At 31.7% G+C, this 22,235-nt stretch overlaps 1 protein-coding gene across 4 annotated transcripts in view; it reads right to left on the reverse strand.

The window, feature by feature from the left end:
* LOC139492244 (DNA polymerase zeta catalytic subunit-like) overlaps nt 1-22,235 on the reverse strand; it is an 86,565-nt gene that overhangs the window by 56,341 nt on the left and 7,989 nt on the right. For 2 of the 4 annotated variants that reach the window (XM_071280436.1, XM_071280437.1), the window contains exons 5-12: nt 19,484-19,565; nt 16,913-16,991; nt 16,479-16,629; nt 15,560-15,657; nt 15,158-15,262; nt 9,244-9,328; nt 7,380-7,465; nt 4,765-4,893 (exon numbers count right to left, since the gene is read on the reverse strand). In XM_071280436.1, the coding sequence (XP_071136537.1) occupies nt 4,765-4,893; nt 7,380-7,465; nt 9,244-9,328; nt 15,158-15,262; nt 15,560-15,657; nt 16,479-16,629; nt 16,913-16,991; nt 19,484-19,565 (815 nt within the window). Of the gene's footprint in view, nt 1-4,764; nt 4,894-7,379; nt 7,466-8,307; nt 8,352-9,243; nt 9,329-14,566; nt 14,688-15,157; nt 15,263-15,559; nt 15,658-16,478; nt 16,630-16,912; nt 16,992-19,483; nt 19,566-22,235 lie in introns of those variants that run through there. The other 2 variants (XM_071280438.1, XM_071280439.1) reach the window with 2 other exon arrangements.

Consider the following 22,235-nt stretch of genomic DNA (forward strand, 5'->3'; position numbering starts at 1 on the left):
CTTTTGTGGTCCTAAACCTTGTGTTAAAATTTCATTGATTTCTATTTACTTATACTAAAGTTATTGTGGAAAACCAAGAATAATGCTTATTTGGGCCCTTTTTTGGCCATTAATTCCTAAACTGTTGGAACCAAAACTCCCAAAATCAATCCCAACCTTCCTTTTGTGGTCATAAACCTTGTGTCAAAATTTCATAGATTTCTATTCACTTAAGGTAACACGATACCGAATGACGTTACGCCATGAGTTGTCGTTTCTGACGTTATCGAATAACGTTCATACATATTTATAAGCCAATGCAGCGAGTTTTGTGTGACATTTTTAACGGTAACTTTCCCTAGATGCAGAGGGCCGAGAGTTTTGATACAATATGTAGCGGTTATTTGACATAGATGGTTTTATCATTTTCCGGCAATCATTCTGCTCATTATTAATCTTTAAAAAGTATTACTTTACTTTTTGAATATTCTGTTTCTTTGATATTTAAGCATCTGCACGCTTTATCTATATATGTTCTTATGCATAACAGACACAGTTTTGTCTCTTTATTTTTATTCTTGGTATAGATATAGGAAGATGTGGTGTGAGTGCACTTGATTCGGCAGAAATAAAATAACAAAATTCAGGTTCCGTTACAGTCTGAATGAAGCCAGCCCCGAGTATCCGCTTGCGTCTACAAAGTTGATAGTTGGGGCTGGCTGTAGTCAGACCGGTTCCGTCTTCCCTGATTCCGTTATAATTTTTTTCTCGAAATTTACATGCAAACGACTGACTTTTTATTATTCAAACGGCAAGAGACTGTTAAAAAGCAAGATCTTGAAATCATTTAGATTTTATATTCGTGTTAATTTACGCTTGCATGGGTATTCGGTGTTCATTCAGTTTTGAGTTGGAAATAATGTACATGTACAAGTTGGGAGACAAAACGACTGAAAGAAAATTAACAAAGTTACCTTTTAGGCTCTTAGGGCCATTTTGCTCGCATACTAGGCCTCGGAAAAGGCCCGTAAAGTTTCTTTCTTAAAATTAGTTTTTAGAACAAGTATATATATACATGTATAGCGTCAGTTAAAATTTTCCCGACCATCATCGCGGATGCCCTGCCTCTATTGCAAAACCTACCTATTGTATTTATTGTTAACTTGTTCTCGTCCTAAACATGCACGAAATATTTTCCACTTGACGTTAACCAACCAATAATCAAATCAATCAATCCTACAATTTACACCCGTCACTTGGAACTTTAGTTGTTAAAATTTGAATCATTGCCTCTATTTTTTCAAAAAATTTCGACAAAGTTTAAACTCAAACCGCGAGGAAGACCAAAATTGAAAAGTTACGCAAAACTAAATATCTACGTTACCGCTTGCTCATTATGGAAGTGGGGTAACATGAGACTTTATTCGTAAAAGTACAAGTACAAATAAAAACAAATGTGTACATGTACATGTTATTTGTACAAAAGTTGGCTGATAGAATGATAAATGTGCAATTTATAAAATAGCAACAGCTGGGCATTAATTATACGACATCAACACATTGAAGACATCAAGAAAATGTGACTAATGCTAATTGGAATAGTATCTAAATACACTTCTTATTTGTAGTTTTAGTAAACATTGGAAAATTTTCAGTATGTGTAGTATAATTGTCACAGTAACATTTCAGTCTCTTGGTAAATATTAGTTTAAGTCTTAAAACTTTTGCTCTTTTCTAGAAAATTCAAACCATAATGAAATATAAGGAATTGCGGTTAAATTTCCAATTAATGAACTTTCCACCAAAGACGAAATGACGGAAATACTAGCCTTCTTACATTGCTACTACATTTCAGATCTCCAAATTACCATTATATGAACTGCATATTCAAAAATATGCATTGTCACCAAATTACTTATAGAGCACGTATCATCATATTGTTTAACATTTGTCCGTTCGACCGTTAATCCCGCACTTAGTATATATAGGGTTAATTCGGCTAATTGTTTAGGACTACAGTCGTTATACTTCAGCTTTAAAACTATGTACCTGGTGTTACTACTCATATAATAGGTGCGCATATCGTCTGAATTTTCTTTTTTGTTTCATGACAGGTTGCTGGATTAGGCATTTTTGATAAAATATGAAGGCACACAGAGTACAGACTCCGGCTTACATCTGATACAGGTTGAATTTCAAGCTGGAACTTTTAAATTTCGCAGTTGTTTTACTTATATAAAGAATGCATATATGATCTCAAGATTTGATATGTAAATAATTTTTCACAAATGAAATGGAATATAACGACTGAATTATTCGGGTTAACAGTTTACAAATGTTTAATCTTTTTTGACTGGTGCATCAAATGTGTCTTTTATAAACAACTGTCTTCAAAATTGTATTGTGCCGTCCCGAACATGCATGAACTATTTGCCACTGAACGTTAAACAACCATGAAACCGAGCAATTAAAAAACTGTTAGATGAATCAATTTTTTTAAAATACTATATTTCTGCATCACGGGATGTCTAATTGTCTAATATGATGGAGTTAAAAATCAGTAATTTGGATGAATCTCACGTGAAATGTTTCATTTAATTTTCACATAAACTTAACAAAAATCTGATGGTATTTTTTATGGTTTTAATAAAATTTTAGAACAAAGATATTATTTAAATAATTTTATTTCAAATATTTACGTGAATTTAACGTGTACAAAATTCCGGAACTATTATTATGATATTCCCATGGAACCTGTTCACGCAAGTTGCAAGTATATGCTCGTTTGATATGAAAATCAGACGATTTTAATATTAATTCATATGAGTGAAATTCCATGTGCAGGACGAAATAAAATTATATCTGATTCAGTAGAATTTTATATTGCATTACTAGGAACTTTACGACAGTCAACAGGGGAAATGAAAATAAAATATACTCATTCAGATCCTGACACATATTTCTTTCTCCATTTCCCTGAGAAGGAATAACGTTATATTCCGTACACCATAACGTCACACGTTTTTGGTCAAATTCTAGGCCTATTGATCAACTTTGAAGCCATTTATTTCAAAAACAAGGATGGTGACATATGAGTTTCTATACGTGTATGGATTCACTATGCAATCCTGGATATTATGTTAGTTTTTTGTATTTCTCCGTATATAAGAAAATAGCCATCCATTCGAAAATCTAAAAAAGTAAGCCGAAAAAAAGGCATTTCCCCTATATACCTAAGTAAATTTGTCGCCAAAATTGACATTTTCCTATGAAAATTACAAAAAAACAAAAATGGTGACCCCCATTTTTTATTACATATTCCGATGTAGCTCGATTCAAAGTACACGTATGCCAAAATTTTTGGAAATCGGGAGATATGCCATTCGGTATCGTGTTACCTTAAACTAAAGTTATAGTGCGAGACCAAGAAAATGCTTATTTGGGCCCTTTTTGGCCCCTAATTCATAAAATGTTGGGACCAAAACTCCCAAAATCAATCCCAACCTTCCTTTTGTGGTCATAAACCTTGTGCTAAAATTTCATTGATTTCTATTCACTTTTACTAAAGTTAGAGTGCGAAAACTAAAAGTATTCGGATGACGATGACGACGACGATGCCAACGTGATAGCAATATACGACCAAAAAATTAAAATTTTTGCGGTCATATAAAAATCTTTCATCAAATGATTAATTTTAATCGAATGATTAAGAAATTTTAACGACGTGTTAGCCCTAACGACAAGTTGAACAACAGACCCCAGGTATACTAAGAAAATTAAGCCAAAATTAGCCCTTACCAGACCTTTTTCTTTCAATAAAATTCCATAAGGTTTTGACAAAGTTATTCTATATACCTTAACCACAGACTGACCTAAATGTGTCAAAAACAATGCCAATATCCAGGATCCCCATGTCTCAGACAGGGAGACAAGTTATTCAGGCTCGTCAAAAATGTAAAGAATAGGAATGACAAATGATAAGATAAGAAAAACCAGATGCTCCGCAGGATGCAGCTTTATACGACCGCAGCGGTCGAACCCTGAACAGTTGGGACAAGTATGGAAACAACATTCAAGCTTGATATAGCTCTGAATTTGGATTGAGATTAAGTAGTTGACACATCATTGGTTTCTGACACAGAATGAATGTGGTCTAATGAACTTAAAAATTATTTTTTTTGCTATTGAGCAATACACTTTCAAGAAATCAAACATATATAAAACAGTGCTCTTTAAATTTTAATTGGATTACCTCCCCTTCACTGCTTAAAAATTTTCTAAATTGTCCTTTAACCAGATAAACCCTGGTTTTCCCCCCTTTTTTGTCCCTAATTGCTTCCATTCACTTAAACTAAAGTATTTGTCCGGACACCAATGTGTCTTCCGATGCAGATGACGACATCATACCATTATACAAACGCACAATTTTTTTTTGCGGTCGTATAACAAGAATGTGTCCAGATGGCCCACTCCCACTATCATTTTTCTATGTTCAGTAGACAATGAAAATCGGGTAAACAATCTATTTTGGCATCTGAATAAGAAAGATCATACCATAAGGAACATGTGTATTAAGTTTCAAGTTGATTGGACTTCAACTTCATCAAAAACTACCTTGACCAAAAACTTTAACCTGAAGCTGGACCTTGTGATAGACAGACAGACAAATGAACAGACGCACAGACCATAAAATATATTGCCCCTCAACTATCATTTAGGTGGGGCATACAAATACAGAATGTAGCAGGTGAGAGATGCATTATTCTAATTATAAAATCAATTTACCTTGTGATGGCTGTGATGCAGAAAAACTCTGACTCATTGATACAACCCTTTTAATGGAATCTACAGAAATAACTGGTATTATTTCATCTTCCTCGACAATCACTGTATCCAAAGAGGAGCTTTCTAAACCTTTAAATAAAATAACATAGTCTTTTAATAATTATATAATAATTGTATAATAAACAGATTTATTTTGCCATGGGGTAGGTTCTGTGATATTTGTGCATATTATCCATGATGACGGTAATATATATTTTCATTAATCAATTGAGGATTTTTTGTCTGCTTTTTCATTTTTTTAGTGTGTGTGTTTTCTAGGGTTATAAGCCTTCAACCTCTGAACATTTATAGTCTGCATTTTCATGAAATATTTAATTAGAATTTTTTTAAATATTTTTGAACTTTTGAAAATTCATCCTGACAACCGATCAGACAATAGTTTCAAGTTGACCAAATCATAAAAGTACATTAAATGATTTTCAATAGCTAGTGTGGATTCATTTATTTTTTGTGGGTATCAATTTTTTTTCGTGGATTGCTGAAACTTCCATATTTGGGGATATTTGATTTTTTGGTTTTGCCAATCTCTCTATACAAAGCCTATTGAAAATATGTTATTCGTTGAACATTTGAATTCGTGGTTCACATGTACCCACGAAACCCACGAAAATTGGTTTAAGACGAACAAAAATTAATCCACAGTATTAGATACATTTAAAATACAACTGGCATGTAAGGAAACTGATAATTCTCTAGTTTATCAGTTTTCTAGAGCTCTAAATTAACAGTGTGTCATTGCCACAATGGCTTCCATTTTTGATGATTATAAAAATGAGTTGGCATAAAGTGGAGATAATTTGGATGAAGTAGAATCCTGACTGTTTAATGTAAATTTTATCTTAGGGCTATTCCAGAAAAAAATGTATGGGGGGGGGGGTTGGAAGGCACATTGTATTAATAATACATGGGCGATGGGTATCAGAGCAACTTTTCACACTATAATGCACTATAATTCTCAATTACAATTGTCTGGGTGGCGGGTGCTGACAAAAACTGCCTTCCAACCCCCCAACCCCCCATACATTTTTTTCTGGAATAGCCCTTATAAAAATCCAGTCAAAGTTTGATGGTTTTGGTCCAGTAGTGTCAGGAGAAGATTTTTGAAATAATTTTCAACATCGATGGACGACGACAGTCTCGACAGATGAGGATGACAACAGACAACATTGGACACCAAGTGATGGCATACACTAACAATGGCCCTGTTGAGCTGAAAAATTCATGAAACTGTCAAAAGACACAATTGTCTTTCAACTTCATGTGAGGAATAATCTTAAATGTACTATTTTAACAAATGCAGCAAGATCATAGGAGCTATATCTTTTCACTTGGAATGTAGTAGAGTATATAGGTACATCAGGTTTCAGACTATTATCAATGTTTCCCAAAATTAATAAAGGTCAAATGTAAATTTTATAGTATTTATTATATAAACTTAGGCCAGGATTTTTTAATTTGTTGGTTTATGGATCCGCCGACCTGATTTTGTCGACTTGCAGAATAAAAATAAAATTAACTTTTCATGCTTTTTTATTCCTGCCGACCCCAACAAAAACATTATCTCTAAAAAATAAATAAAATATCCTTTTTTTTTAAAATGAAATGCATTAAACACTAATGGAATTGATAACACTTCTGTTGTGAAAACTAAAACTTCCAATTTACGTATCTAAAAATACACAAATCAATCATAACTGACCTTGAAATGTCGTTTGCGCAAATAATTTTGCGGAACGAAACCTGTGTTTAAAACCCATTACAAATTAAGTTTGTTTCCCGTATTTGTCATCATTCCGTAAGATAGAAAAATGGAAAATGAACTTGTCCAACCGTGGAAGACGTCTGACAAGTTGAAGAACTTAATTAAAACAAATCTTTTGGAATTTTCTTCAGACTTGTGTCATTGATAATAAAAAAATCGTCCATTTGGATATAAAAAACGGCAATGCATGATAACTGATGAACCCGGTTTCCTTTTTCTAGTGGACGAGTCTATTACATTTTTGACATGTGTGTTGAAACTTATTTTTCGTACGACGTTTTTTCTTTTTTTTCTTTATCAGTTTTCGTGTTTGAAGATCATTACGACCAAGTTTACTGAAATTTATTTAGGTCTAGGTTTGTGAAATGACGATTTAATTTCATCTTTGTCCATGGACACAAACCCCCTTTTTTTCACAGAAAATTACTAGACGAATGTCATGCAATGTTTATGGCAGCTGAGCAATAATATTTCATCAAACTAATATATAAGAAATGATGATCAAATAGCAAACCAAACATATTGTTAGAAAGGTGAAATATATTTTTTTTGCATATTTTTCTGATACTTTTTTTTTCTTTTTTTTTCTGACTGACCGACCAGACTTTTTCATGGGAAAAATCCGTAAACCGGCAAATTAAAAAACCCTGGCCTTAGAGAACATTTTGCGTATAAACATTATCTTTTTGCCAAATTCTTATAATTCAGAATAAATGCAATATATTATTCAATCAACTCATAACCCCTTTTTCAATAATCTAAAATAAAATAAATTATTGTATCATGTTGCTACCTTCTTCTGACAACTGCATATCTAGAACAGAAGCTTGGCTATTGTCTCTAACTGATCCTTGCGACTCATCTGTAGTCTGGCTATCTCTGAAAATAAGTTCCCATGAATGGATAAAAATGTCTAAATAAATGGTAAATTTTTAATTCAATTTGCCATCCTTAATTTTACATTTTTTTTTGTAAGCTACCTTCAAATCCACAGTTGACATTTCATAACTAAGGAGCTGCCATAGTGACTTTTTGAGATCAATTAATTTGCAAATATTGCAATAGAATAGTAAATAAAACAACACCTTCCTGAAAACTCAATTTTAAGGCAAAGTTATCTGAATTTTGAGGATTAATGCAATGGAAAAGCATTCTGCTTTGGTGTTTTCATTCATAAGATGTCATGACTTTAATGCACCAAAAGCATTAAGGGAATTTGGTGGCATTTATTTCATTTTAATTTGTACATTTTCCCAAGCTCTTAATCTGCATAACCTTTGCACAGCCATTATTGTGTACATCTCTGAGTCTGTGTTATGTATAGAAGATACATCTAGTATTTTATTACGGTGCTGTTCAAAAAGCTAAAGAAGCACACCCTATTTGAATTAGCAGTTACTCAGTTTCAAATTTTATATATATATATATATAGTGTTTTTTTTTATGTTTGTGTGCAGTTCATCACGCTCTAGATTTTTTGCAAAAAATTTTGCAAGAGCATCCATTTACTCATTACCTTAAGAACTTCCTATATTGTAGTACAAATGTATATAAATAACGAATAGCTGAAGGGGTGATAGAGTAGATAGGTACCATGAGAAAACATAGTCAACCATGGTAATAATACATAACATTGATCTTACATGAAAGGTTTATGATCCTGTATTATCATTCAAACTTACATATAAGGTTTTTGATCATGTATTATCATTCACACTTACATATAAGGTTTTTGATCCTGTATTATCATTCAAACATACATATAAGATTTTTGATCCTGTATTATCATTCAAACTTACATATAAGGTTTTTGATCATGTATTATCATTCACACTTACATATAAGGTTTTTGATCATGTATTATCATTCAAACATACATATAAGGTTTTTGATCCTGTATTATCATTCAAACTTACATATAAGGTTTTTGATCCTGTATTATCATTCAAACATACATATAAGGTTTTTGATCCTGTATTATCATTCAAACATACATATAAGGTTTTTGATCCTGTATTATCATTCAAACATACATATAAGATTTTTGATCCAGTATTATCATTCAAACATACATATAAGGTTTTTGATCCTGTATTATCATTCAAACATACATATAAGGTTTTTGATCCTGTATTATCATTCAAACTTACATATAAGGTTTATGATCCTGCATTATCATTCACACTTACATAAAAGGTTTTTGATCCTGTATTATCATTCAAACTTACATATAAGGTTTTTGATCCTGTATTATCATTCAAACATACATATAAGGTTTTTGATCATGTATTATCATTCACACTTACATAAAAGGTTTTTGATCCTGTATTATCATTCAAACTTACATATAAGGTTTTTGATCCAGTATTATCATTCAAACATACATATAAGGTTTATGATCCTGTATTATCATTCACACTTACATATAAGATTTTTGATCCAGTATTATCATTCACACTTACATAAAAGGTTTATGATCCTGTATTATCATTCACACTTACATAAAAGATTTTTGATCCAGTATTATCATTCACACTTACATAAAAGGTTTATGATCCTGTATTATCATTCAAACTTACATATAAGGTTTTTGATCCTGTATTATCATTCACACTTACATATAAGGTTTTTGATCCTGTATTATCATTCAAACTTACATATAAGGTTTTTGATCCTGTATTATCTGTAGATATTTTAACCTCAACATTTGGTCACTCTCACTCATTTCTATATTTTCTCTCTCTGCAAATAAATAAAAGGGTGTTTATGTAAACAAATGTTTACTTTACTTTTGAATAATAAGAGTAAAATTTATACAACTGCTTATTTTTGCCTGAAAGTCTAAAATCATTTGATTCCTTCATAATTATTATAATTCATTATTATGAAAACAAACATGGAATATAGAATTAAAGTAGGCCATTAGTTTTTTCGTTTGAATTGTTTCACACCACATATGTCATTTTGAGGCCTTTTATAGCTGACTATGCACTATTGGCTTTGCTCATTATTTAAGGCTGTAAATTTCTGTGACATTTGGTCTCGTGTAAATATTTGTCTCATTGGCAATCATACCACATCTTCTTTTTAATACATGTATTATAAACATAAATTAATGAAAAATTTAAAAAGGTTTTAAAATTTAAATTAAAAAAAACATCAGAACCACATTGTTTGAAATATACTGAGCGACAAAAGAAAGGATACACTTTTATTTTTTTGATAATTTAAAAAAAAAGTAAAGATATAAAAATGAAACTTGATACACGCGTTAATTAGGTAAAACTACGTCCCATACCTATTGATTTTTTACCTGTACAACAGGTGAGTTCTTAACAGTTTTTAAATTCTAATTTTGGAAAATTTGCACGTGCAGAGAAATCTGTTAGTAAATATCGACTTAATTTGATGTTGTTCAACACCTGTTACTGTATCCAGTCGTAAGTTCACAAAATTTCAAGAAAACATTTCAAAATGACCCGTCTTACGCCCGCACTACGGGAACGTGCAATTGGCATGATTCAAGCAGGCATGGGTATGACTGCCGTGTCAAGAGCAATTGGCTGTAAATGTTTGACATTATATCGGCTACAGCAGCGATTCCAAGGAACTGGATCTACGGCGGATCGACCTCGGTCTGGGCGGCCACGGGTAACAACAATTGCTGACGACAGATTCATTCGTATACGGCATTTGAGGGATAGGTTTATGCCTCCTAGGGCATCGACTGGTGTTGTTCAGGGCAGACGTATCAGTGCACAAACAGTCCGTAGAAGACTCCGGTCTTTTAATCTTCGTCCTAGACGTGCTTATAGGGGACCGACACTGACACAACGACACAGACAAGAGCGGTTAAGATGGTGTCAAGCTCGTTTACGATGGAGACTCAATAATGAATGGAGCAATATTTTGTTTTCTGATGAGTCCAGATTCACTCTCCAGCATTCAGATGGTCGAGCAAGAGTTTATAGACGATCAGGTGAACGATTTGCAGATTGTTGCGTCCAACAGCATGACAGATTTGGTGGTGGTAGTGTCATGGTTTGGGGTGGCATATCTACGCGTAACCGGACTAATCTCGTGATAGTCAATGGAACACTAAATGCCCAACGCTATAGGGATGAAATTCTGTCAACGGAAGTGGTTAATTTCATTAACAGATATGGACCTGGAATAACATTTCAGCATGACAATGCCCGTCCCCACACTGCTCGTGTTTCAAATGCCTACTTGCAGCAACAAAACATCGATGTGTTGCCATGGCCATCGAAATTTTCAGACATGAATCCCATCGAGCACATATGGGATGAACTGAACCGTAGAGTTCGCTCAAGGCAACGCCAACCTGTTACACTGCAAGATTTGTCCCAAGCATTACAACAGGAGTGGAACAACATGCCTCAGGCTAAAATTTCCAAAATTGTCTTGTCTATGCGATGTAGGCTCCAAGCAGTAATTAATGCCAATGGTGGACACACGAGATATTGACTTTTCAAACTGTAAACATCTGATGAAACGTACTGTTATTCCAGATTTTTGATCTCATCTGTTGTTTTTGAAATTGTGCAAAAACTGTTACTCCGCTGTACTTTATTTTTTTAGTATGCATAATTCATTGTCAGTCATTCATACATTTGTTGTTGTTAATTTTTTTATAAAACCTATTTCTTGACAATTTGATAATAAATAAGTGTATCGTTTCTTTTGTCGCTCAGTATAGTTCAAATTTTCGCATGTGGGCAGGTGGAAAATTTATCTATCCATCTAAATTTCTTCTAAAATGCTTAAATCATCATTGATACCTTAATCTAAAATTCATTTTGAGGATTTTCTTCAGAAATTTTCCCCAGAAAACTTAAAAACTCCTTTAAAGTGCATAAAATGGAGTAATGAATATGAAAATACATTTAAATTAAACTTATTAAAAACTGACTTCCAACCAATTATTTCTGAAATAGAAAACTTAGCAGAAATTCCTGTTCAAAATAACTTGTCCAGTGTAGAAGAAAAAATTAATGAAAATGTTTCGAACATATCATCTTTATTGTATAATGCTGCTTTTCTTGGCCCAAAACGATCAACGTTCAGGAATAACAAAAGTAAATTCCGAAAAGTTAAAAAACCCTACTATAATAATGAATGTGAAGCACAATTTAGAGCTTTAAAACACCATACTAGGAAATTGTGTAAAGAACCATGGAATAAACAACTAAGATTAGAAGTTATGTCCAAAAAAAACGTACTTAATAAATTAATAAGGAAAAACTATAGACAATTTAGAAATAAAATGCTGACAAAAATTTTGGAATCAAATAATTCTTCAGATGAGTTTTGGAAAACTGTTAAAACTTTAAAGAAAAAAGAGTTGAATGATCCTAGTTCAAACCTTCAAGCTAAAGAATGGTTTGAATACTTCAAAAATCTAATGAATACTACCCATGACAAAAATTCTGATTTCAAATCATGCACTGATGATAAATTTTTGAATAATTGCAACAAAGATTTAAATGTTAGGATAACTGCAGAGGAAGTGCTTCTTGCTCTGAAAGCCTTGAAAAATAAGAAATCTTGTGGTTCTGATGGATTAACAAATGAAATGTTGAAAATATCTTGTACTATGAATGTCAACATGTATGTAAAATTATTTAACTTAATTCTTTTTACTGGCATATATCCTTCTAAATGGAGAGAAAATTACATTAAACCAGTATTCAAAGGAGGGTGTTTTAATAACCCCTCAAACTACAGAGGTATAGCACTTTCTAGCTGCTTAGGAAAATTTTTCTCAAGAGTTTTGTATAACCGTTTAGAAAAGTATTCAGAAAATAATAATATTATCTGTCGTGAACAGGTTGGATTCAAAAAAGGATGCAGAACTAGTGATCATATTCTTACTTTCAAAACTATTATTGATAAGGCTTTTAAATCAAACAAAAGAATATATGCATGTTTTATTGATTTTAAAAAAGCTTTTGACACTATAAATAGAGAGGCTCTGTTGCACAAACTTGCTGAATATAACATAAATGGACCATTCTTTAATATTCTAAAAGATATGTACAAAGAAGTTTTATTTGCAGTTAAAGTCACTGAAGGCATTACTAATATGTTCCCTTCCACAGTTGGAGTAAAACAAGGCTGCATTCTAAGTCCTACCTTATTTTCTTTTTATATAAATGATTTAACATCAATGTTTGATAACACATGTGATCCTGTAACATTACATGACATAAAATTGTCTAGTCTTTTATATGCTGATGACTTAGTATTAATATCAGAATCCTCAGGTTTACAAAATTGTCTAAACAAGTTAAATACTTATTGTGAAAAATGGAACTTGACTGTCAATCTTGACAAGACAAAAACAATGATATTTAATAAAAGTGGTAAAAAACTTACTAAAGACAAGTTTGTATTGAATAATGAAGTAATTGAATGTTGCACAGAATATAAATATTTAGGTATACTATTCAAGCCATCAGGAATTTTCACTAATGCAGTAAATCTCCTATGTAAAAAAGCTTCTAAGGCATTGTTTTGTATAAAAAAAATACTCTACTCAGATAAGATGGATGTTTTTTCCCATATGAAACTATTTAATTCTTGTGTTAGCCCAATATTACTGTATTGTAGTGAGATATGGTCGCTAAATATTGTGAAGAACAACAAAACTCTTGAATCTCAATATTTATCTATGGAATCAGTAAAACTCCAAATCAAATTTGCGAAAGGTCTTCTAAATGTTAATTCAAAGGCAGTAAATACAGCTGTATTAGCTGAATTGGGAATGTACCCTATTGGCATACAGGCCCTTAAGTCTTCTGTTGGATTTTGGTTACATATTTTAAAGTCAAATGAAAATGAGTCATTATTATATAATGTTTATAAAGCTAACAAGCAGTTAAATGATGGATTTGCTTCAAAAGTTAAAATGCTACTTTCAAAATTGAATTTCACTCATGTTTGGGAAAATCAATGTACCTTCTCTAAAAAAAGATTACTTTTAGCCATCGTGAAGAAGCTCAATGAAAATTACATTATATTTTGGAGAAATTGTCTCTTTAATGATGATAATTCAATAAATGGAAATAAACTAAGAACCTACAGAAAATTTAAAGTAAAGTATGAACTAGAAAAGTACCTTTTATTGAATTTAGATAAAAATGTTACAAAAAATTATGCTAAAATAAGAATAAGTAATAGTATGCTGGCTGTTGAACGTGGTAGATACAACAAAACAGCTTTAGAAAATAGAATATGTCCTTTATGCCATAAAGAGGTTGAAGATGAATTTCATTTTATCATAACATGTTCAGAAATTAATAAAACTAGGATCAAAATGTTTGATGAAATATCTAGTATTGTCCCCTGTTTTAATTCAATGAGTGAAGAAAACAAATTTGAATTTATATTTTCCTGCGAAGAATGTGATATTTTACTTATCATTGTTAACTACATAAGTGAAATGTATAATGAAAGAAACAATTATAATGTCAATATATGAACTGTGTAATTGATGGCTCAACTTATAATGTTATATATATTATAACATATTTTTTGTAATATAAGCATAATATTTTAATTGATGATAATTTTAAAGAGGAGGCATGCTGTCAAAAATAGTATTATAATTAATACTAATAATCTATGTTTTTGTTTTTCTTTCAATGCTACATGTTTGTAGTGTTTAATGACTATCGTTTTGTATTTAATATGCCACTGTCTGTTTGTTTGTTTTTGTCATATATTTTAGTAACAATCCTATTGTTTGGATTTAATACTAATAAAATTCTTATTCTTATTCTTATTCAAGAAATAACATGGAAAAAGCTGCTTGCTTGAGTTTTTTGTAATGATTATCTTATTAATGTATACTTTTGGAATCACTGGATTAACTTGAGATCACTATGTAAAAGATAATTCTATATTTTCTTACTTGGGAATTCCCTGGAGTAATCTGAGATCACCTTAATTTCCTACCTTGAGAATCTGGTGGAGTAATCTGAGATGTCTCCCCCATATTACTTGGGAATTCCCTAGAGTAATCTGAATTGCTTTACTTGGGAATTCCCTGGAGTAATCTGAGATGTCTCCTATATTACTTGGGAATTCCCTGGAGTTATCTGAGATGTCTCTCCCATATTACTTTGGAATTCCCTCAAGTAATCTGAGATGCTTTACTTGGGAATTCCCTGGAGTAATCTGAGATGTCTCTCCTATATTACTTGGGAATTCCCCAGAGTAATCTGAGATGTCTCTCCCATATTACTTGGGAATTCCCTCATGTAATCTGAGATGCTTTACTTGGGAATTCCCTGGAGTAATCTGAGATGTCTCTCCCATATTACTTGGGAATTCCCTGGAGTAATCCAAGATGTCTCTCCCATATTACTTGGGAATTCCCTGGAGTAATCCAAGATGTCTCTCCCATATTACTTAGGAATTCCTTGGAGTAATCTGAGATGTCTCTCCCATATTTCTTGAATATCCCTGGAGTAATCTGAGATGTCTCTTCCATATTACTTGAGAATTCCCTGGAGTAATCTGAGATGCTTCACTTAAATTTCCTACCTTGAGAATCTGGTGGAGTAATCTGAGATGTCTCTCCAATATTTCGTTTCCTTTGTTTTTCATCCTCCCATAAGGCTGCAAGTCCTGGATTAATACCAATTTTGTCTGAAATCCCAGAATCAAGTAATTATTAATGACATAACATTGCACAAAATCAAAAATTTGTTTGAGAGAAGGTTGTAACATGAATTGCAGAATTTCAACATTTATCATACTAAAATTCCTAAAAGTTTTAGAAACACATTTTAGGACCTACCTAGTCAGTTAAAAGTAATTAAACATTAAAATTTTGTTTTTTTCACAACAACAAAGATTTGACATTCAAACCTTATGGTTTTATTAAGGGTCCGGACTATGTTATATTAATTAAAAATCAAATTAAATGAGTTATTTCAAACTAACCATCCACATCCTGTCGATTTAAAATATCTGGAGCCACTACATCACATTCTAGTTCACATGTACTCTGTCTAGTGATTGATTCATCAAGTAACAATTCCCTACAAAAGGTAAAAGTGGTTAAATGTCTCAGCTGCTTTACTCTTTATAACTAATTTATAGGTTTCAAGCTGAAATTCTTTTTGAGTCATAAAAGAAGTATATGTATCATTAAAATTAAATGAAACAAAATAAATTTACAAAGCAAACACTGAGCTGTCAAAATGAAAGCAAACTGGGTTTTCTGTATTTTGAAAGGCACTTTCAGGCTTTTTTTCTCCTGCCATTTTTTTAGCCTATTTTCAAACCTATCAAGGACTTTTAAAAAACTCCAATGGAAACAAAAATTGTCCTACTTCCACCTCCCCTTGGTGGGCATGGGACAACATACACAGTTATATTCATGTAATAATTGACAAGTCTTAACATATGTACAACTGGCTAAAAGAAGATGTGTAAAATAATAAATAAAACTGAACATCCACCTGTAAGTTACCTATACATAATCGGTGCAAATGAATAACTAAATCAGGGTAATTGAACTGCAGATTGGTGCAATTAGAAAATGCAGTCTGCATGAGTGAGGTTAAAATGTAATTGAGGATTAAGTTATTAAGTTAGGGTGTGTAGCAATTGAAAAAACAAACAACCTTTTGACATGTTTTCAACATAATTATTACCCCCATGCTCTTAATCAACATGATCAATGAAAAGATTTTTCCTTTTTTCAAATTTTTTAAAACTTTTTATCTCGATTTTAGAGTGATGAAAGGGATTGCGTATTATATGCAAATGCATATCATACACATATGCATACTATACATGTCTAATTAACATATATATATTTGATGACCGTAAATTGTTGATAAATGATAAAGCATACTCTTGTATGTTATTGATATCCCATGTTTTGTGTGTGACCATTTCTGTTCTGTCAAAGAGTGAAGTAGGTGTCGATGGACTTGATTCTTCAGATTCCTTCTTTTTTTGCATTCTATCATAACTTTCATAAGGTAAATAACAGCTTTCATCCTCTACAAAGAGAAATGGTAAATATATATATATAATATTCAATAAATCTAGAGACTTCAAGATTGAAGATCTTAAAGCTCACTTGACATTTTTGAAAACAAAAAAAATGAAATTCAAAAAGAATATGCCTGTTGAATTTTAACATGATGGGACATACACTTCTTAGGTGTCTAAATGCAAGGTATAGAGTATAGACATACAATCTTCTTGCAAAAATTTACAAGAGATTGAGATTTATAGCTCACAATAATATAATGAAGATAACAAAATGATAACAAAACTTACCATCTGTTTTCTGCTTCCTAAATTTGACAGCACAAACATTGATCATATTCATACCATACAAATTATAGTCAATGAACATCTGTAAATAAACAAAAAACACTATATAACTATAATATAAACTGATCAATAGATTTTAAATATATATAACTTATGCCAAATAAACCCAATTTGTAGATTATAATATGCTAAGGCCTTTGAAAACTTTGCTTATCAATTCTAAGTCCATTTGTTTGCTAGCTACAATTCTTTGGTTTTCAATTTCAGGACTTGAAGGCAGCTAAATATCAGTTTTGCAAGGATTAAAAATAATAGTTGATAAAGATGTTTACCATGCTGACAACAAGACAACCAAAAATCTAAATAAAATTCCAATGTGCTCCAAAGAGCAATAACTAAAAATAACACTTTTATTTTTGTTCATTTAAACAATTCATAAAATCTTAAAGTAATAAAGGCTTCAGATCAAATGCCATGCAATTTCCAATATAATTTATTTTTCCAATTGGCATAACTTACATGACTTATTAAGAATATTTGATCAGCACATATTTTCCATGTGTCAAAGACATTGATAATATTAACCTATGATACAAGTTTCAAAAACTTCTGGCAAGAACAAAACATGAGCGCTCCAAAAATACAATTTTCATTATAATCAATATTTGCATACTCATCAAAAACATTAATGATTTAAACTTAAAATATCAATATCATAAAAATCTGTCAAGAATTGTACACATGAGAGTGATAACAATGAAAGTTTCTATATAAACAAGCATGTGAGTATTGCATGGCAATATATACTCCGCTACAGGTAAAAATTTCATTGTATTGGAAGAAAATTCTAACTTGATCTATAACTTGTCATGGTGTTAACTATATAAAACATATCAAGTCAATATCTTCAAAAAAAAGTGTTGAAAACTAATTATTTAAGTGATTTTTCTAAAGTCTAAGGACCATAACTTAGCAAACCAGGTGCTCCGCAGGGCGCAGCTTTATATGACCGCAGTAGTTGAACCCTGAACAGTTGGGGCAAGTATGGACACAACATTCAAGCTTGATACAGCTCTGAATTTGAATTGCGATCAAATTTTTGACATAATATGAGTTTCTGACACAAAACAAATGTCAAGATCTTACAAATCTATTGCACAATATTCTGCAATTGATTAAAGATTTCTTCTTTTAACTTTTCAAAAATTTGCAATTTGAGAAATTTGAAGAAAAAAAAATTGAAAACAACTACCCCCCCCCCCCCCCTTTTTTTTGGCAATTAGTCCAAAACCTGACATTTCTTTATACATAATATACAAGTAGTGTAAGGGAGGTAAATGTTAAATGTTTTAGAATTACTTCCCTTACACTGCTTTTAAATTGTTTTAATTGTCCATTGACCAGAAATACCTAGTTTTTCCCGTTTTTTGCCTCTAATTCCAAAACATTTTGAGCCATAACTCCCCAAAGTCAATACTTACCATCCTTTCAAGGTATGGAAACTTGTGGTTTAATTTCAGAGAGATTCATACACTTAAATATAAGTTATTGTTTGAAAACTACAAGAACGATTATTTTGGGCCCCCTTTTTAGCCCCCAATTCCTAAACTATTGAAACCATAACCCCCAAATTCAATCCAAACCTTCCTTTAGTGGTATTGAACCTTCATGTAAATATTTATAGAGATCCATACACTTAAACACAAGTTATTGTCTGTAAACTAGAAAAATGCTATTTTTTGCCCTTTTTTGGCCCCTTATTCATACATGAAAATGAACTCCAAACTGAATCACAGCCTTCCCTGTGTCATATGGAAAATTGTGGTACAATGTCAGAGAGATCCATGCAGATACACACAAGTTATTGTCTTGAAACTAGAAAAATGCTTGTTTTTGGCCCTCAATTCCTAGACTGTTTGCCCAATAACCCCTAATAAATAAATCCCAACCTTCCACTTATGGTATGAAACATTGTGGTACAATTTCAAAACAATTGAAATACTAAAACACAACTTTTTGTCCTGAAACTAGATAAATGCTGTTTTTGGCCCCTTTGGGCCCCTTATTCCTAAACCTTTGGGACCATAACCCCCAAAATCAATCCCAAGCTTCCTTTTGTGGTTATAAACACTGTGTTAAAATTATATTGATTTCTTTTTACTTATTCAAAAGTCATTATCCAGAAACAATCCTTCTTCAGACGATGCTGGCGACGACGACAACGCGATACCAATATACGACCAATTTTTTTTTAAATTTTGCGTTCGTATAAAAATCATCAGACTGAAACAAAATTTGATCTCCATCTATAACTTGTCATAATAAAACTATAAACAAATTAAAAAATCAAAATATTGAAGCATTACGGGAAAAAAATGTGGAAAACTGATGATTTTAGTGAATTTTGTAAGTCCAAGGACGATAACTCTGCACAAAATCATCAGACCAGAACAAAATTCAATCTTGAACTGTAAATTGTATTTGTATAACTTTATACTAATTATTAAATCAATATCTTCAAAAATAAATGGTATGAATAGAATGGCCAGCACTATTGTATATATAAATATTCACCTGAAGTATGTATGGTATATGAGCTTCATGTGGCTGAAAAGCTTTATTCATCACAGCTCCTCCAAGTAGCAAATCAGCAGCCCTAAAATAAAGTGTTTATTACAAAGAAGTTAAATAGATGAAAAATGAATTATCACATATTGTACATCATTGTACTTATATAGATTATCGTTATTTATCTCAAAGAGATTGATTTTCTCGCTTGAGCCAGTACTGCGAAAAGGAGAAAAGCATTTGAGTTGAGATGACCAATGATAATCTGTTCATCGCTATTTTACCTATGACGACATGGTTAATTTCCTTGGTTCCCTTAGTTTCATATCACTTGACCCCACTGAGAAAGGAAGTTATCAGTCAGCAAGATCAAAGAAAAAATTCATAAAATAGCAATAAATTGTATTACATTTAAATTTAAAGTTAATAATAATTATATTATGAACACTCTGATTTTGGTTTCTGATCAGTTATGTATTGTTATTATTTAACAATTCTATGTAAGATAAACAACTAAATGCCTGTATGGTCGTCACTTAGAATAAATTAAATTGTTATATGAATGTTAAAAGAAAAAGTATTAGTTCCTTACAGTCTAGTCAAAATAGATGAAAAATGTGGCCAACCTCAAAAACATTATAGGATTAACTCACAAACTGAATAAAAGTCCGTTAAGTTTGTGAGTAAGAGACCCGGTTTACACATCAATAACCTCTAGAAAAAATGTGTTTAATCCTTATAATTCTTCAGCCAAACATACGCGATTATTAATTTACATTAATTGTTTGATGGCTGTTATATTTGCCATCAAAAGCACAATGGCATGTCGTAACTAAAGAGTACGCCGCCATCTTTTTAAAAACCATAAATGTCCGATAAATGCATCAGAATCTAAAATGAAATATAGCACCTACCTCAAAAACTTCATTTTAATTAAATATTATCCGAATTTGAAGCGTACATGTAACAAATTATCTTTCCCTTGAAAATTTCCACCCGTATGACGTCATGTTATGCCAAGACGTAAATTCGGCAAATCCTTCATGAAATTTCGCGGAATTTTATTTAAATTTTATTTTTATACACTTTCGAAGCTTTAGTGCATTTGTTTTATTTCTTTTTTTGTTTGTTATATATGCATTAGAATAGAAACAACTGTTATGCAATTGTTTTATAATCGCAATTTTCTGAAAATCCCAGTATCCCCGCAAGAATGTGTATCGCGCATGAATAGATTACGAAAATAGTTTCGGAAACATGGTTTTTCGAAGTGTAAACCAAGAGAAAAATTCGAATTGACCAATCCAATTCAAGTATTTATAGATATGCAAATGATATAAGAATTATTGCAACATAATTTTTTCTTCTTCAAATTTTTCAATTCTTAAAGGCTTTTTTTGTAACATACTAAATATCACCAAGAAATCTGACATGTATTTTTGGAGTGATAAATAGCAAAATTCGTCAAAAATAGTGAAAAATGGGAAAAGCTTCTTAAACATAATTTTGGAAGATAATGATTTCAAACCAAAAGTTTAACAACAATTTATATAGTGTTTATGAAATGAAATAATAAAAAACAAGAGTGCACACGCTGAAATGTCTCGCCTTCTATACTAATCATTGATATTATGTTGATAGTCCTAAGTATAAAGCTAAGCTTTAATACAACTGTCACATAAACTTAACATTAACCAAGTCCAAGATAACTAAACAAAGACCAATGAACCTTGAAAATGAGGTCAAGGTCAGATGAACCATGCCAGGCAGACATGTACAGCTAACAATGCTTCTATACAACATATATAGTTGACCTATTACTTATAGTTTAAGAAAAATAGACCTAAACACAAAAACTTAACACTGTGCAATGAACCGTGAAAATGAGGTCACGGTCAAAAAAACCTGCGCGACTGACATAAAGATCATAAAATATTTCCATACAACAAATATAGATGACCTATGGCATATAGTATTAGATAAAAAGACCAAAACTCAAAAACTTAACTTTGACCACTGAACCATGAAAATGAGGTCAAGGTCACATGACATCTGCCCGCTAGATAGGTACACCTTACAATCATTCCATACAACAAATATAGTAGACCTATTGCATATAGTATGAGAAAAACAGACCAAAACACAAAAATTTAACTATAACCACTGAACCATGAAAATGAGGTCAAGGTCAGATGACACCTGCCAGTTGGACATGTACACCTTACAGTCCTTCCATACACCGAATATACTAGCCCTATTGCTTGTAGTATCTGAGATATGGACTTGACCACCAAAACTTAACCTTGTTCACTGATCCATGAAATGAGGTTGAGGTCAAGTGAAAACTGTCTGACAGACATGAGGACCTTTCAAGGTACGCACATATCCAATATAGTTATCCTATTAGGCAGAGAAAAAAAAGATCCGTGTTTCCGGTAACCCGACCGACCCTGTTTTTTAGCCCCGACCCTAACTTTTTTATTGGATCTTCAAAAAAAAAAAAAAAAAAATTTATCAACCGACCCTGTTTTTGACACAGGCTTCTGATAGATGACATAATATTTTTTCTCTCTTGCTTCCTCTTGCATAGAAAGCCAGTAAAACATTTTATTAATGTCAAAAGGTATTCCAAATAGGTTAAAATCCAAGAAATTTGCACAGCAGGTGCTTCAAAAACATTGCAAATGGCACACTTCCGGTTTTTGAAACTAATTACGGATCCGGACGTGGAAAAAACATGATAATTTTCCGGATTTCA

The sequence above is a fragment of the Mytilus edulis genome, chromosome 10 (assembly GCF_963676685.1).
Source record: "Mytilus edulis chromosome 10, xbMytEdul2.2, whole genome shotgun sequence".
In the NCBI taxonomy this organism is placed as follows: domain Eukaryota; kingdom Metazoa; phylum Mollusca; class Bivalvia; order Mytilida; family Mytilidae; genus Mytilus; species Mytilus edulis.